Source organism: Corvus brachyrhynchos, unplaced genomic scaffold, assembly GCF_000691975.1.
Source record: "Corvus brachyrhynchos isolate BGI_N302 unplaced genomic scaffold, ASM69197v1 scaffold4, whole genome shotgun sequence".
In the NCBI taxonomy this organism is placed as follows: domain Eukaryota; kingdom Metazoa; phylum Chordata; class Aves; order Passeriformes; family Corvidae; genus Corvus; species Corvus brachyrhynchos.
In genome coordinates, this window is record NW_008237878.1 from 8389106 (window position 1) to 8406056 (window position 16951).

At 48.8% G+C, this 16951-nt stretch overlaps 2 protein-coding genes across 3 annotated transcripts; one reads left to right on the forward strand and one right to left on the reverse strand.

Moving 5' to 3' along the window:
- Positions 1–2: 2 nt before the first annotated feature.
- P4HTM (prolyl 4-hydroxylase, transmembrane) lies at positions 3–8097 on the reverse strand (the record flags this gene model as incomplete). Its single annotated transcript, XM_017732321.1, has 7 exons — positions 7627–8097; positions 6514–6610; positions 4332–4494; positions 2538–2723; positions 2026–2116; positions 1455–1578; positions 3–172 (listed from the first exon to the last, which is right to left on the reverse strand). Coding segments are annotated over exons 1-7 (912 nt in total), but the record flags the coding sequence as incomplete, so codon positions are not given.
- A 299-nt stretch (positions 8098–8396) lies between these two features.
- On the forward strand, positions 8397–15282 carry LOC103614339 (secreted frizzled-related protein 5). Of its 2 annotated transcripts, none has more exons than XM_017732579.1 (4): positions 8397–10292; positions 11040–11212; positions 12132–12221; positions 13344–15282. In XM_017732579.1, the coding sequence occupies exons 1-4, from the start codon at positions 9967–9969 to the stop codon at positions 13682–13684; spliced, it is 930 nt and encodes a 309-aa protein (XP_017588068.1). In that variant the 5' UTR covers positions 8397–9966; the 3' UTR covers positions 13685–15282. The 2 variants fall into 2 exon arrangements, with proteins under 2 accessions (XP_017588068.1, XP_008630490.2); XM_008632268.2 differs by having other exon boundaries at positions 8398–10292; positions 12135–12221.
- Positions 15283–16951: the final 1669 nt, after the last annotated feature.

The following is a 16951-nucleotide window of genomic DNA, read 5'->3' on the forward strand; positions in this document are numbered from 1 at the left end:
CCGCCCCCCGCCCCCGCCCCAGTCCCCGCAAAGCGCTCCATCTCCTGCTGGAACTGCTGCTGCCGCCGGCGGTTAGGGTCCACGTTGATCCAGTTGTTGGCGATCCACTTGGTGCCTTGGGTGACCAGGCAGCCCCCGTGCAGAGCGAAGTCGTCCAGCTCCCCCACCCAGCCTGCGGAGCAGAGCCCTGTTAGGCGGTGGCAAGGAAGGCAGGCACAGCTGGGACTGCACAGGGACATACAGCCAGCAAACACCAATGCCATCTCTCCTGCCTGCACTACCTGCTTGGATTTGAGCTCACATACATCTTAAAGGAGTTACTTTTCCAGGCACTCCCTCCATCTTGGGGCCATCTCACCCTAGCAGTTAAAAGGAGTTAGTTCATCAGGGCAGGCTTCCTAAGTGCAAAATGCCCATTGCCTCCATGTCTCCACTCAGCACAAGTGGCTCTCACAATCCAGATCACAGCAGCTGTTTTTCTCAGCTCTTCTGGAAAAAGTAAGGTTGGCATGGAAGAGATGGTGCTGCCACTAGAAGGCCCATGGAAGCCAGAGGCTTGCAGCCGCTTTAGAGATTGCATTTCAGCAGTTCTAAATGACCTGTTTACAATGATCCTATCATTTTTCTGTGGCAGACTTGCATCAGCAGCCACTTTCCATTTAGGAACAAATTGCTCATAAAACCACAACAGGGCTCTTTTCACAGGAGAGTGACAGTCTTGATATTATCACCCAACAGCCCAAACACTGGTCTTGTGACCTCAGTGGATTTTCTAGAGATGGAAACATGGGCTGCTCTCAGGGGACTTGGGATGCTACACTCCTTCCTCCCACCACAGCTCAAAGTCTGTCATGGAAACCCTCTGGAGTCATACTCACCAGCAGCCTTAAAAATTCATGTCGATTCCCAGCCTGTCAGGGAAAACCGCACTGCGCTTTGTGACAAAAACAGCCCCAAGGACACATCATGGGGCTGCAGCTGAGCTACAAAGCAGGCATTGGCCCCAAGCGTGGCATGGGGTGGCCCATGTGTCCCAGTGCTGCAGAGCTGATGGCCGTGCCTTTGTCTACCTCCCCTCCCCACCCCTTTGGGCAACACCACATCAGTGACACATTTTGAATTGCAGACCAAGTTCCAGCAGGAGTTTCAGCTCGCACAGCAGGATGAAAGGCAGCTGGTGATGGTGAGTGCAGCCAAGGTCTTTGTTTGCTAGCTAGTCCTGTCCCCCAAAGACATCAGGAGCCACTGACCTACTGCCTGTAAACAAAGGCCTTTCAGAGTCAGGAAGCTCCTACCCAGCTGGTGACAAGTAGACTCTACAGTTCCCACTAGCAGGCAGCTACCACCCTTTTTTTGGCTGTTCTTTGAGCTCCCAGCTGCAGCAAGGAGATGATGGCTGTCACCTACTGCAGTCCTACCCCTCCCAAGAGCCCAGTTTTGAAGTGAGCCGGTACCTTCTCCATCTGACAGGTAGTTGTACCAGAAGACAGCAGTGCCTTGCTGAGGTTTCACTCGCAAATTGCCCTTGTCACAGTTTTTCCGAGTATCTCGCAGGTCAATGTCATTCTGGATCAAAGACTGGAGAGAAACCATAGGGAAGATGTCACGAACACGGCTGGAACAAGGCACACGCACTGGTACGACCCTGCCCCTCACCCTTGCCTGAGTGTCCCACAGGATGGCTTAAGGTTGATGCAGGGGCTTTCATAACCCAACTGGAGCAGCCAGTTTCAAGCCCCTGGATGTTCATAACCTGTTTCTGAGCAGCTGCCATTTCTTAACACACTGCCTGACACCTCACACTTCTGAGCAGGGAAAGCTGAGCTGTCAAATCCCTGTGCCTCTTCCCTTGTCCTCAGAGCAAAAAGACTGTTAAGTGGAGCATGGTTTCCCCAAAGCTCTAGCTACAAACGCTACTGCACGCCAACCTCATGCACCAGATCCCTCCTGCAGCCATAGTGAATAAAGACATTCAAAAAGGGACTCAGAATCCCCAGGGGTAACATGTAGGCGAAGTTCATTTACCGTCTCTTCGTATGTCCTGTTATCAGCGATAGGAAAGACTGTTTCACCTCCCCCAGTTACATTGTTCAGGTAGAACAGCACGGTCACATACCTGCAAGACAGAGGCTGTCAGGAGACACACCTGGAGCAGGAGGAGATGCACAGGGGTTGTCCATGCCCTGCCCCTCCACCATAAATACAGTGGCTCCTCCAAGACATCACATGGCACATGATTTACACTGTCAGCTTTTCTCCAAGAGTTAACACAAGGACAGCAAAGAAAACCCCTACCCAGAGTAGTGAATGGGCCTGTAGGCTCTGCTGGGGATGGCCCACCCACTCCGCTTTACTTGTGTGGGCCCACAGGATTTGCCCACCTCCCCTTTAAAACCTCTTCATGCCAGTGATGTCCTGAGCTGGTTTGTGAGCCCACAACCTGAGCACTGAGTCTCAGGTGAGATGAGGTGAAATGGCTCCACACACCTTGAAAACCCTCCACACCCCTTGTCTAACGTGTTCAGGGCAGAGCTTACCGGCAGGAGGTCTCAAAGGGAGCGCTTTCATTGGCAACAAGCTTCGTGTGGCTGCAGGCAGTCTCAGGGAACACGGGGCCACTGTCCATGTGGGCGTGGTAGTGCCCTCCTTGGTCATACCGCACAACCTGGAGGGGCTCGCTGTGCTCTACGATCTCAGGGGGCAAGCGAGTCAGGCGCATTACCCTGGGGAAGAGCAGAGCAGGTGAGTGGAAAGCATCCTCACCCTGGTCAGCCACTACTCCCAAGCAGTGAATAAATCCAGAGAAAGAGAAGCCCCTTCCCCAAAAGACCGGAGAGACGGATGGGCTGCAGCGAGCATGCCAAGAGACAACCAGGTCCTTACAGATCTGTTGGACCATCAGCATCGGCTCAGAAAGCCCTCATCAAGGTTAAAGAAAAAGAAAAAACAGAACAAAACTGATGGAAGCATCTCCAGCTCTCAGGAAGACTTTGCTTGCTCAGCAAGATCCCTTCTGTGCGTGTCCCTGGAGCCTTCATGTGCCATCTCATCACTTCTCTGGACTCCTGCACACCACCTACAGACCTTAGGGACAGTTAGCAAAGCACAGGGCCCCTGCTGAGAGTGAACGAGAGACTAGCTCTAGGAATAGTCTTATCACCTAACTCACCTTTCCCTGTTGCCTTTTCAGCAGCCTCCCCCAGGGCAGAGGGGCACTGGAAGTGATCAAGGAGACTGGAGCCCTCCTGCTCTGGGATTTTTCCACTGCTACATCTGAGATCATCCCCAAGGCAAGCAGGTACGTCTTGAGACCTGCCAAAGAACACTCAGAGCTCTGAGAATCTGGACCAGTGAAGCCCTTGGGGCAGGTGCAAGGAGAATGTGGCACCCGGGCAGGATGGCAAAGCCCCTGCAGGCGCTGCCTGGTCCCAGGGAGGGCTAACAGCCTCCTTCAGTGCTGTGTCTTCATGTCCTCCTGATAGTGACCAACTGGAAAGCGTACAAGCGGAATGCTGTGTGTGCTGGCTAGCTGGCACGGAGAAGGTGGCAGCCACAGTCTGCTCTAATCAAGGCAATATGCAACCCCATTTTCCTACTGGAATGCACTGCAGAAAAGGAGTGGCCAACAGCTGTTTTTCAGGCCTCAGGACAGGTTTTACCCATGTTCTGGGTGAGGACCAACACCACAAGAACAAGCGATTCTCCAGCCAATTATCTGAAACTCACCACAACTACATGATTTGGCCTTCATGCTGGGCTTCAGCTCTTCCCAGTATCAAATCTCAGACGAAGGGAAGGGTAAGAGGTTCACCCATCTGCCATGAGCTGCCTTACAGTATGTGTGCTCGGAGGATTAAACTAACTTGGCTTATTTAAGGTGAAGTTTTGCTTTTTAAAAAGTCAGCTCTGAACAGCAAAGACAGATTTCAGTGAAATGCATGAGTAACTAAAGCAAACGACAGTAACTGCTGGCACCCAGACAGCATTGGAAATGGGCAGTTTCTCCCAGTAAGCTCAGTTACTAATTAGAATGAATGATTTCATATACTGCCAAATCTTCCTGGTTTTATAGGGCTGTTCCCAAAAGTGAATGGAGATGCTGAAAGGTTCGATTTTTCTTTTTCCCTTTCCACAGGACAATACAAATTCTTGTTCTAATGAAAACCTCCTCTCTCCATTTTGTGTCTGTGTTCATTGCTCTTTATACTCCAAAGACTTTTCACACAATTAGGAAGTGTGAATATTAGCAAGTCTGCCACTGCCTCTCCCAGCACACAGGTGGTGCTTGTGCCTACCCAAACCCAACCTCCCCTCAGCTGCCTGGCCCTTACCTTTGCCGAATGGCTCTCATGACCCGGTGTGCCCCCTCACCCTGGTACAGCCAGGTGTGCTGGCTGTTGCGAACCAAGTCACTCATCTTCACCTTCTGGCTTCCCATGTACTTGTGGAAATCACGGATATTCAACTGCTTGAACTCCTCCAAACTTAGCACACCTATGGGAACACAGGAAAAGCCACCTGACTCTGGCACAGGTAATAGTTATTGTGTCCTGTACTTGGAGAAACACCAGCTAAGGGCACTGCACAAACTGCCTTCCTCACAGTCAGGGTCCACTGTGTCCATCACAGGCTGCACCCCTTCTGCCCATGATCGTGGGCTCCAGCAATGCTCTCGCCTGCAGCAGAGGACACAGAGCAACCTGCCAAAGTGAACTGTGCAGGGTCAGAACTGGGACAGGCAAAACACCATTTTAAACTTTAAAAAGCTCCTAAAACACACAAATCAATACATCAAAAGAGAGAAACAGACACCAAAGTTCTGATATACACAAGAAAGTCTGTGCCACCCAATCTCTTGACGCTTATTACTTAGATATTTAAATCAACATCTTTAAGGACAGAGTGGGACACCTCAGACTACATTTTCTATATGACCTTGCAGGGTAATTAAGAAAAAGCCAAACCCAAACCAAGCAGTGCATTATCCTGCATTCGTGTAATTGCAACACATAAATGAGGAATGCATGACAGCATGGTCTTGCATAAGTAGAAATAACAGAAAAGCAAGAGGTATAAAGCAGTTTCTTCTAAAACAGGTATTTCTTGTTTGCACTCAACTGGAATCAGCAAGGACTCTTGCCTTTGTCAGCTTCAGGAAACTCCTCATGTTTGCTGTTTCCCTGTTCTGGAGAAGGGAAGCCTTGCACAGGTCCCTGGGCACCAGCATGCAGTGTGCTGCCCTGGGCTGCCCAGCACACACCATGGGCTGGGAGAGGAGCTCATTCAGGCAGCAAAGCCAGTGCTGCTGGGAGCCAGCTCTGCTCCCTGGGCACCAGCACCCCCTGGCAGGAGGAGGGACCAGCCACAAGGGTCAGCCAGGGACAATTCCTCAGGTGCAAGTGGTCAAGACCAAATGATCCACTGTTATTATTCCTACTGTCTCTCTGTCCCCACTTCCCCTTACTCCCCACAGTCTTTGATGACACAGTGCCACATCCAGGTTGTGACCTGGTCTCTCAGTGTCATGTACCAATCTAATAACAGAGGGAAGCAGCACTCTGGAAGCAAGGTCCTGCCAATAGCTCTTTAACAGGATCTTTCATTTGTTAATGTCCAGAATGGTGGAAAAGCCACTGAGGACTCAGTCAGACCCCTGCCAAGAATGCCACCAGCCTGGAGGAGAGTGCCCTCCGGATATTTATGCATTCACACTGCTACTGCTTCAACTCCAAAGCAGCTCCTCCTGGGCAGCTCTCAATGCCAGGTCACTGGAAGAGTGTGCAGAGCCTGTGCATTCACTTAATTTGATTAGGAAATGGAGTGTTGCTTAATTGAGGCCACTCTAATTAGAGCAGCAGAGGTTAGAGTGTATGTCCGGACCAGCAGGAGCCCTTGGGAGATGGGGGGCAGGAGGGGCAGAAGTGGCCTCATGGAATACAGAGAGGTTCCAGCAGCAGAGAGGGGGGTCAGCGCCAAAGGCTGACTGATAAGATCACCCCCACCTCCACTTATTCCACTCTCCCCTCACAGTGACATGGGGCTCTTGGCCTGCTGCAAAAGTCTCCCTGAAAAGGGGGGTGGCATGCAATGTGTGTCTGAACATCTGCATCCCAGGTAACAAGAGCTCTGTAGTCAGAACCTGAGCAGTCTCTCAGACCAGGGGAGCAGAAGCATAGCCCTAAGACCCTGTTACAGCAGGGCACGAACCAAGGCAGGTCTGACAGGGAAGAGGGAGTGCAGAGTTGTGGTCTGGTCCTGCTCCAGCAAGATCCAAGCCCAGGCAGTGGGACCACTTAGCTGCTAGAGTGGTGATGCAGGGGCAGGAGTGCTGCAGTAAGAGGGTTACACTGCATTTACTTTCCTGAGAAGGTCTCTAGAAGTGTTACTTCCCTTTGAAGAATTCAGCTAGAGAAACAGGCCTGGGCAGGGACATGGCTTATGCTCTCCCCCACACGGCTGTGCAAGGTGTCCAAGGTGCTGAGGGTGAAGGGATTTCCATGGAGCTGCTCTTACCATTCCCATCAGGATCAGCTTTGACCGCTGTATACATCTCCCGGATGTTTTCGGGGGTCATCCACCTGCCATTCCCTAGGCGGGTATGGGTCAACACCTGAAATTCATAAATGGATTAAAAAAAGGCACTGGTTTCTTGCACTCCTGAGCCCCTACAGATTCCCTGCATGAGGCCTGGTGGGATCTCCTCCACAGCACATCAGCCAGACAGGCAGCAGCACATCTCTGCAGAAAGACAACTGCAGTGAGTATCATCTGGCAGCCACACACAGAGTGTGGCTGATGAATGCTGTTATTTCCAGTTTAGGTCATGGCAAATGACTGCTGGGACTTGGTTAACCAGCCCTGAGGTGGAGAGAGCACAGCTCTTCCTCTTGAAGGGAAAGTAAAGCTATTGATAAAGTGAATGCTTTTACTTGTCCAAAGTAAGGGCTTGGAACAAAATTCTTCCCTTCAACATGTACAGAGAGATGCAGAAGCCTGAAGAGCTCTCAGCAGGCTCTGACCTTCAGAGAAAGCAGCCTTGCCCTGGGCTGTCACTGGCACAGCTCCCCATACTCCACAGCACTCATGGTGCACGGGATAGTTCAGACTCCTGGTTTCACTTGAAATGGGAGCCCGAGGAGGGACACACTTGAACTGCCAGGACTTGCCCTGATGCACCCTGCCATACAGGGCAAGGGTGCTGAAGAGCTGTGGACAAGGTGCTCATTATCCCCCTCAGCTCATCAATAGGTGTGGCTTTGTGAATTCACAGAGTAAATTCCCCACAGGCTGCACAAAGCAGGGCGGATGTGACAAACTCACTTCCCAAGACATACAGCAAGAGGCAACCCACAGCACAGAAACATTTAATCCAGCATATTCAAAACACACATGTCCTGCCAAGGACTGCTGCTGCCTCCCAATAGCATGACAACTACTGCACATTGCCCCAGAAACTCGCATTCTGAAGGCCAGCACAAGTTCTGAGACCTAAAATTAAGCTAATTGTGATTGGTATATCCTGGGGTCTGGCCCCACCCGAGCACATGAGTAACCAAGAGAGCATCTGATGAGGGGATGTGCCAGAGGGTCCCCAGCAAACCTCCCCCAGTCTGTCCCACACTCTACCTCTTTGAGCTGCAGCTGCCCATCCTGATTGTGATCCAGCAGATTGAAAATGTCCATCTGGCTGATTTCAATCATTTCCATGGCTTCCTCATAGTCCTCTGTTGGTAGGATCTGGCTCTTCTGCAGCCCCTTCAGCTTTGCCAGATGGACAATGAGCTTGCACTCCTCCTCTGTCAGGAAGTCAGGAATTTCTGCAACAAAGTGTCAGCAGCAACAGAGACTGAGGAACTGTTACAGTGGGATCCCATGCTGGTGGCAGGAGACTCAGGGAAAAAACCAAAAGAGGTAGGGGGGAAATTTAGGAACTGGCTAAGTTTGGGACATTCAAAAACACCCACCCTTCTACCAGAAGGGCTCTCAAAGAGCATACACCACACACCTGAGCTGCTGGAGGCAGGTATTTTTATAGCAGCAGTTCCTAAATGTTTGGATCCTGGGGTCAAGCCCTTAAACTCTCTCACAGATACCACAATGCACAAAGGAGTGAACAAACATGTGCGTATCACTGCATATTACCATTTCAAAGGTGCCATGTGGATCACAGTCTGGGAACTGCTGCTTTACTGGAAGGAAGGCCAAAAATCTTTACAGTGGGCAGTGGTGATGGCCAGGGTTTCAGACTTCCTTGCTCTCATGTGGAGAGGATGGCACTTTGCACTGGCACTTTGCACAAAACCAAATCCCTTTCAGGGGAGCATGGCACAGTGCTCTACTGTGAAACTCAAACAGAAAGGAGAAAAATTCTAACTTACTCCCTCTCATTCTCTTGATCCCCCACTAAAAATGCTCTTCAAATGTAATATTAAAGAGGAAGATACTGGACAGGGAGGATGCCAGTCTCCACACCCAGGTACCTCCAGCTTTCCTTTGTAGCACCAACCCAGCCGCAATCAGGCAATTGCACAATCCCAAGCAAATTGAAGTGCAGAGAAATACACTGCTAACCATGAGGCTAGGAGATTTTTAGCTGCATGGTACATGGGGCATGCACTTGGAAAGCACTGGCAAGGTTCCATCCCAGAGCACAGTTCGACTGTGGCCCAGGAAGTTGAGAGGATCCTCCTGGCTGGTGTCTGTCACAGCGAGGGTGACCTTGTTACCAGCTGCTGAGACTTTTGAAAAGGGAAAGAAAAACCACCAACGCAGGACAGGTTAAGTGCTCCTAGACCCAAGGTCCTGCTCTCCAAATTGCAGCTCCCTAGAGCTCCTGCAGGTATGTGCCAAGGACACATTATAGATCAACTACAGCAGCCATCCTCAAATGGAGGGAAAAAATTAATTACTTTCATGACCTGAAATCAACCCTATTAGCTCAAGCTGTCAATAAGCAGTTGGCTTCCTGCTAAGCATAGACCAGAACTAGCCCTGTAGAAAATGAGCTGTTCCTGAGAAGCCCCAGGAACACAATGCAGCCAGCTGTATCCGTAACACGCTCCAAGGAAACAATTTCCGCCACAGGCAGCACAGGGTCCTTGTGCCAGAGGATGCTTCAGAACTGGAGCTTCTACTGACCAGTTTGAACCTCATGGCACAGCACCAGGTCCAAATGAACCGTGTGCACTGGCAACCAGCACCCCCAGTATTTCCACTTCCCCAAACTGGGCTACAATAATGATGGCTTATGCTTATGGAATCTTAATTATGTGCTGGAGGAAGGACAATTCCACTCTTCAGTGGTAGCGACGGGATTGCAGAATGAAGTAGGAATTCTGTTAACTGGAAAGTGTGTGGTCATGCAGGTTGCAAGGTGAGGGGGTTTCCAGCTGAGTGCTGCCAATCCTGTCTGCAAACAACCTGGCTCCACAGCTGCAAATTAGTTCCTCTCTGCCCTCAGCTCTCTTAAACAGTTAACTTCTGGCTGTGAGACCATCCTATCTCCCTGCCTGCTCAACAATAGATCCAGCTAAACAAATGCCTCCTAATTGACTTTAAGCAACACTTGATTGCTTTTACAAAAAACAAAAGAGAGGAAAACATTAGGGTTTATGAAATAATGACTAATCCTGGAGCAAGAGAAAGGGGATGGGTTGGAGCACTGGTGTCAAACAGAGATTCAATCTTGGCTGAAAGAGCCCCAAGACACATGGGCCAAGTCATTCATCCCTCCCCAACTGCCCTCATTTCCACACCTGCTGATCTAAGCCAAACCCCTGCTAAAATACAAACAATCAGGGCCGCTGGCAAATGAAAACTGGAGCATTGTCTTCCCCATGAGGGCTCTGAAAGGGCCGCACTTAATGAGGATGGATTGACAAAGAGGTGGCTCGTAGGCTATAAAAGGCATCCCACAGTCAGGAGCAGCTCAGTCTGGGGTGTGCTGTTGGTTCACTCGCTCCAAGCATGGTCATGTCCCACCGCAGGCACCCCTCGAGGATGGGTGGCCCGTGGCTGCTGGGTCTCCTGGCACGGCTGCTGCTCTGGGGCTCTCCGGGTGCTTGGGCGAGCTACCTGAGGAGATCCTCCAGCTGCATGCCCATCCCACACCGCATGGCCTTGTGTTACGATATCGGCTACTCCGAGATGAGGATTCCCAACCTGCTGGAGCATGAGACCATGACAGAAGTCATCCAGCAGTCTTCCAGCTGGCTGCCCTTGCTGGCCAGGGAGTGCCACCCAGACGCTAGGATTTTTCTCTGCTCCCTCTTTGCACCGATCTGCTTGGACAGGTAAGATGCTTTTACGAGTTACTTCAGCTGTAACAGTTAACTCCCCACAGGAGCACAACTACATGTGCCTCCTGAGAGAAAATGCATTCGATGTGATCTGTGCAGTCCCCAAGAAGCAGTGCTGCTGCTCTTGGCAAGGGACAATTGGATTACTCAACAGTGAACATCCCTCTGAAAGCAAAACATGAGCATTTCATATCACAGGAGCAGAAATATGTTCCCTCCTCGGGATTCTTCAGCTCTCTCACCCCAGGCACTGCTGCCACATGACCTGGCTCCCCCCTCATACACTGCAGTAGCTGCTGTCACACACCAGCTTCACCTCCCACCTCTGGTGCAGAGGGACCCCAGCTCCTGCCCCAAACACATGGTTTCTCAGTTTCCCAACTGTTCCAGCAGCAGAAACAAATCCCCAGTTTTGAGGTGCAGGTCTCAAAGTAGAGGTGCTAAGGAAATTTGGTGTGTAATCAGGCACCTGCAAAGATAAGCAGCCTTTGCACAACTAGAGAAGTTCCCTAAGGAGGTGAAGGGCTTCTGGCAGCTGCCTTGTATTGAACAGCCTTCTCCCTCCTGCCCTCAGAAATTCCTTGCTTGCTTCCTGGACATGAACGTTCAAAAAAAATCCAAGATCCCAAAATTGCCTGCTAACCCTTTAACACAGCCCTGTGCAGCAGCGGTGTTGCCAGGGCTCGACCCTCAGCCTCCTGCCAGGCACACGGAGGTGCTGACAGCCCATCCCCTCCCCAGGCTCATCTATCCCTGCCGCAGCCTCTGCGAAGCCGTCAAGAGAAGCTGCGCGCCCGTCATGGCTTGTTACGGCTACCCCTGGCCCGAAATCCTGAATTGCAACAAGTTCCCTGCAGATCATGAACTGTGCATCGCAGCAGTCTCCATGGATGAAAATTCCTCAAGCAGGAGAAGTAAGAGGTTTTGTCTTCATGTATTTTCCCATATGTAACACTGAAAGCTCAAAAGGATGATCCTACGACTTGCTTCTATTCTGCATATTTCTGGTTTTAAGCTGTATTTTAAAAAAAAAATTACAAATTCTAGTTTTGTTCTGTCTGGGAACTGTGTCTAGAAAATTAGCATAACATTGACTGTGGCTTGTTCCTCTCTCAGCTGTATTCATTAGCTCCCTGGGTGCCATCAGACTCTGCAGGGTTTGGGGTAGGGGGAAGGAAAGGCTGCAAAGCCTCCAGCCCAGGCACAGTGGGAGAGCTCATGAAGTGCAGACTCCCAGCAGCGAGACGTGCTTCCAGTGGAGCTACAGAGCTGCAGCTCTGATCTTTCAGCTCTGTCTAGGGCTTAAAAATATGCAAAAAGAAATGTTTTGCAAGCCTTCTCTTTAAACATTAGAAACACCATGAAGGGACATGAGCCTCTGCAGACATGAGTTACACCAGAAAAAAGTCTGTCTGAAGGACTAAATTAACACCCAGATACTGATGAATACTGGGGGAGATTCAAGAGCAGTTAAGGGAAGAACAGATATTTCAACAATATCATTTCAGCATCACTGAATGGAGTCTGGCCATACCACTGGTTTTGCTGTTTCATCCAAATTAGGAGATCTTCACTAAGCATTTTCACTGCTGCTTTAACATGCAGCAACGCGCACAAGCCTGAACAAAGCACAAGCAGTGTCTGCCCCAGTCACAGGAAGGAGAGTTTTAACATTTCCCACCCTGCCTGTCTGTGCTATCTTTCCAGGGCCTGGGTAGCTCAGGAAGAAGCATCACTAAGAAACAGCAAACCACCACTTGTAGATCTCAAAATTTCATTGTGCCTTTTCTAGTGTAGCTTGACAAGGGTGTTATAACCTAATTTCTGCTGCAGCAGTGCCCCGAGCCAGCTGCAAGGACTGCGAGCTTGAGGAGGCCAGCACTGCCAGGGAGATCCTGGAAAGCCTCTGTGCCAATGATTTTGGTGAGTACCCTCCTTCTCCTCTCAATTGGTGCCATTCCCTCCAGCAGCCAAACAGTGTCATGGACAGAAAATAGCTTTGCCATAACATATTGACTTGGAGAAACTGCAGCTTTTACAGCAGATACCAGGGATTTTCAGTTTCCACCTTACCTGTGAGGTAGCAGGAGGGCCTAGCTCCTGGCAGCACTGAAAGTGAAGACCTGCTTTATTTCTGTGGGCTCTGATTTGGTTTTGGTCTGTGACTGCTAAAAACAAGCAGTACTCTGGTTTTCCCTTGCATACAAACATTTCAATCAATGCCTCTAAGAATCTTTAGCAATGCCAGCTATTTCATACTTTAATACTGTTGTTCTAGTATTGTGACTCTCCCTCTCCTAGCCCAAGCAAGTTGCAGCACTGGCTCTGCTCAATCAGCTGGCAGGAAGTTTTCAAGCAACCATCCTGAATTCAGGCATATAAATAGAAAAATAAAAAGATTTTTCAATAAAAGCAAAAAGGTTACAAATCCTGAGCAGCTGTCAGTCATGTCACTTCCTGAAATCCCTGCTCAGAGAAAAGTAATTTGCAGACCAGGACTTTGATGCATCTGCTTGCTTGTGCCCATGATTCCTCCAGGGTTTCTCTTTGCCACTCTTATGAGGGAAATGGATTGAGGGAGAAGGAGGTCTTTTCTCCCAAGTAACAAGGACAAGAGGAAATCGCTTCAAGTTGCAACGAAGAGGTTCAGATTGGGTAATACGAAAAATTTCTGTACCATAAGAATTATCAAGCACTGGAACAGGCTTGGGGTTGAGTCACCTGAAGGTATTTGAAAGACATGTAGATGTGGCAGTTGAGGACATGGTTTGATGGTGAACTGGGCAGTGCTAGGTCAGTGGTTGAACTTGATCTTTGAGGTATTTTCCAACCTAAATAATTCTGTGATTCTAAGAACAGTGTTCACTACTGGAAACTAACCTCAAATGAGAACTTTTACAAGTTCACTGCAATTACAAAAGCTCGGACAGATACTTCCCCACATTACAGAGACAGCAGAGAAGCCTTGGGCTGGCTCTATGTGTTGAATTGGTGAGAGCTATGAAGAGTAAACAGAACTCACAGCTCTTTTTCCATCCCCTGCAGCAGTGAAAATCCGAATCCTGAGGAAGAACACCACCAGCACCACCACCATCTCGGACTTCGATCTGGACTCCTCCAAGCTGGAGGTGCTGAAGCATGGCCCGCTCCTCAGAACTGAAATCCCTGCCAGGCTCCAGCAGTGGCTGGACATAGATGCCACCTGTGCCCACAACATCATGCGAGGCACTCATGCAGGGGTCTTTGTTGTAAGTGGTGAAGTACAGAATGACAAAGTGGTGGTGAACAAGGCCTATGCCTGGCAGAAGAGGAACAGGAACCTGCACCAGGCGGTGCGGAGGTGGAAACATCACCGCTGCCCCGAACAGGCGGGACGGAAGGTCTGAAAATCTCAATTCCAGCAACAAGAAACTGCTCCCTTCCCTACGGCTAGAAAACTCCTTTCCCTGGCAGGTGGTGTTTTGGAGATGTACAGTTGTATTTCTAGGTGATTTGAAGCAGTCATAGTGCACAGATAGGGCTTCACTACAGATCCCGTTTTACCAAGACAGAGCTTAAGGATGCAGGTTTAACATGTTCCTCTCACAAGGCTCTGTAGATCCTGGATGTGCAATGTTCAGCTTTGTGTAGGATCCAACATCACAACAAAACTTAACTATGCAGGTGAGGACAAACTAGAAGAAACCTTTAATAACAGTTCCTTCTAGCTCTCATTATCAGAACTGGTATTTCAGATTCATTATTTGACCCTGAGACACTGATGCGGTCCAAGTGCCTGCTTGCTTTCTGTCCAGAGATTACATGAAAGTCTCCCTGACTGCGAAGTAATACTTTTTATGTAATGGAGCAAATACTTTACTCTTGAACAGTCTGAGGTAAATTAACCAGGAGAAGAACCCACCCCGGCTATGCCCAGCCCCTTAGAAACTACATGCTGAACTCTGTTCTTGAGTCAGGCTGTCCCTTCAGCTTCCTGTGCTGAGAGTTGATGAGCATCCACACAGGCAAAAGGAAACAGCCATTCTCAAGCAGGAAAGGCACAGAGCAGATAGCTGAGGGTTTCTGGATAACAGGGAAAACTATTTTTCCACATCAGAAATTCAGTGTGGATCAGAAGATTCTGGTAACTGGGGATATCACAAGAACGTTGAGAAAAGCAGAGCATGAGTGAGACATCAGCTGTTCAAAGCTCTGCTTTGGTGTGAGCAACAGCTTTGCTTGGGACTGGGAAGCGAGTCCCAGCCCCAGCACAGTAGGATATTGCAGTTCCGATATGGGAGCAGGGGAGAAACCCTCCACAGCTGCCTGGCCTTCCACCTGTACACAGAGAAGAGAGAAGATATGGGAAAACTCAGTCTCACCAAGTTCTCTGCAGCTCACTCTCTCACCCAAGCAGGACTGTCACTCCCTGCAGGGGTACGCACTGTGCTCCAGACGACAGAGCAGAAAACAGCAAATCCCCAAATGAGAAAACAGATCGGATTTCTACTGCCTAACAAAGCACTGTCCATGGAAAGTTTTCCATATTGGCTTAAACCTGTGGCTGAAATAAAAGAAAACAAGGGGAAAAAACAGCCTTTGGGAGGAATGCTTTCTGCCTTGTTGGTGATGCCTGTGCACAGACTGCTGCAGGCTGCTGGAGACACATCGGTCTGCTGGAGACATATTGCCTCCCCGTGCTCACAAGGCACACCAACAACCCACGCTGTGAGCTCCTCCTCACACTGGTGTGGGCTGAAACGAGCGCTCAGACACACTGCAATTCAGCTGTGCCCTGACATTTGTGCAGTGATTACTTTTCTTCCCTGAGGCTCAGAAGAAAAACACAGCGAATTTTCCTATTTTTATTCCTCCCCACTGTCTTGTCTTAAAAACTGCTGCCCAATCCACAGAATCTGCTGTCAGGTGGTCCCTGCAATGGCAATATCTTCTGAACAGACTGCGTTTGTAAAACAGAACACATAAAAGCTCTGAAGGTTGAAAAGGCTTTGTCTGATTTTTTCCATTAGTAGGGCTATTTGGTTACTAGTGTTTCCCAACTGAAAATCCACAGATGGTCTGACTTACAAGCTCTAGAAAAGAGGCCTTGTAGCCAGAGGGCGGAAAAAATAGGGCAGGGTTTTTTTCATAGCTCCATAAAATACACTTGGGTTTGATGCAGATGTGACTTAGCCACACTTAAAAAACAAACCTAAAGTTCCCCTACGATGTCCAGCCCATGCTCTGAAGCCCAGAGAACACATTAAATCATTTATGAGTGCCTGCTCCTGTGGTCCCACTGCAGCCTGCTCTGCTGAAAGCAAAGATGATAGACCAGGGACTGTTTCCTTAAATTCTCTTGTATGCTGCAGCACTTTGTGTTAAATCCCCAGAAACTCAAGAGTCTTTGCTAAGGACTTCTGTATTTACCAAACACAACCAAGTTAAATACACACTTCCACTAATTTAAGCAACAGAGGTGCAATGCATTAGTTTTTTTAAACCAGTTGAATTAGATTGGTACTGCTTGCATAGATAGAGAAGTCTCTGGAAGTCTTTTAAAGTCAGATCTGGCTCCTGGCAGGTTTATCCGGGAGATAAGAATTGTCTTGCAACTTGCAGTTTCTAAATAAGGGACTCCTTATCAGAGGACAAAGGAGAACAGACTTGTGGCATCTCAAATAGTGAATGTCTGTCACAGTCTGTGATGGCATCCTTAGGGAGCAAAGCTTCCCTCAAAACCAATGGAGGTGCTGGAACAAGAAACTAAAAACTGCAGGATTACTGCTGCCAGGACAAACCTGCCTTTTATCATCCTCAGCACCTTCCTTGCAGGCCAGGACCAACTGTTTCACTTCAGTGGAACTGGAAAGGCTGGGAAAAAGGAGACAGGGGTTTTCCTGAGTGAAAACCAGAGCAATTGCCTCAACCGTGGTTCTGGTAATGATATCAGTTTTGTGATGCTGTGGGGTTTTATCAGATCCAGGTTGGTGTGTCTATTTAGTGAATGTCAGAAATCCACTAAGAAATTCAGGGTGAGGTTTTCAGTGTGTATGATCTACTTGGAAACAGAAAAAAACCCCCTCTATTTATATTATTGAGAAAGCATCTGAAAGATTCTCTACTTTCTTTTCAGAAAGAACAGGTTTTCTCTGACTTTGCAGTAGTAGGAATTTTGTAATGATTGATCCCCCCCAAATTATTACATTGTCAGTGGATTTCCAGAACACAGAGTTCAATTAGTGAGACTTGACCAGTGACAGCAAAACCTCACAGACAGGTAAAGAAGATTTAAAAATATCAAAAAGGCAGATGTTGTGTGGTGGTGTATCAGAGAAGCCAAAAATAAAGATAAATCTAGAACAGAACATGAAATGGTGGAAGACTTAAAATCTATCAATTCTCCTGTTACTCGTTTCCTCAGTGCTGAAGCACCAACACTAAATTGCTTTTTCATAATTTATTAACAAAAGTTTGGGTATCTCTTGTCCTTTCCTTACATTGAGCATCTTCTTCATGCTTCTTGCCAGTGATCTGCTGTCTATTCCTAGTATTTCACAGAGAATCTGAAAAACCTGGAAAGGTTAATCTTCCAAATTCTTCAAAGTGAGCCATCCAGAATAAGTAACCTCTGCGAATTTTACATTAAAATACCTTAAACGACACCACACTCT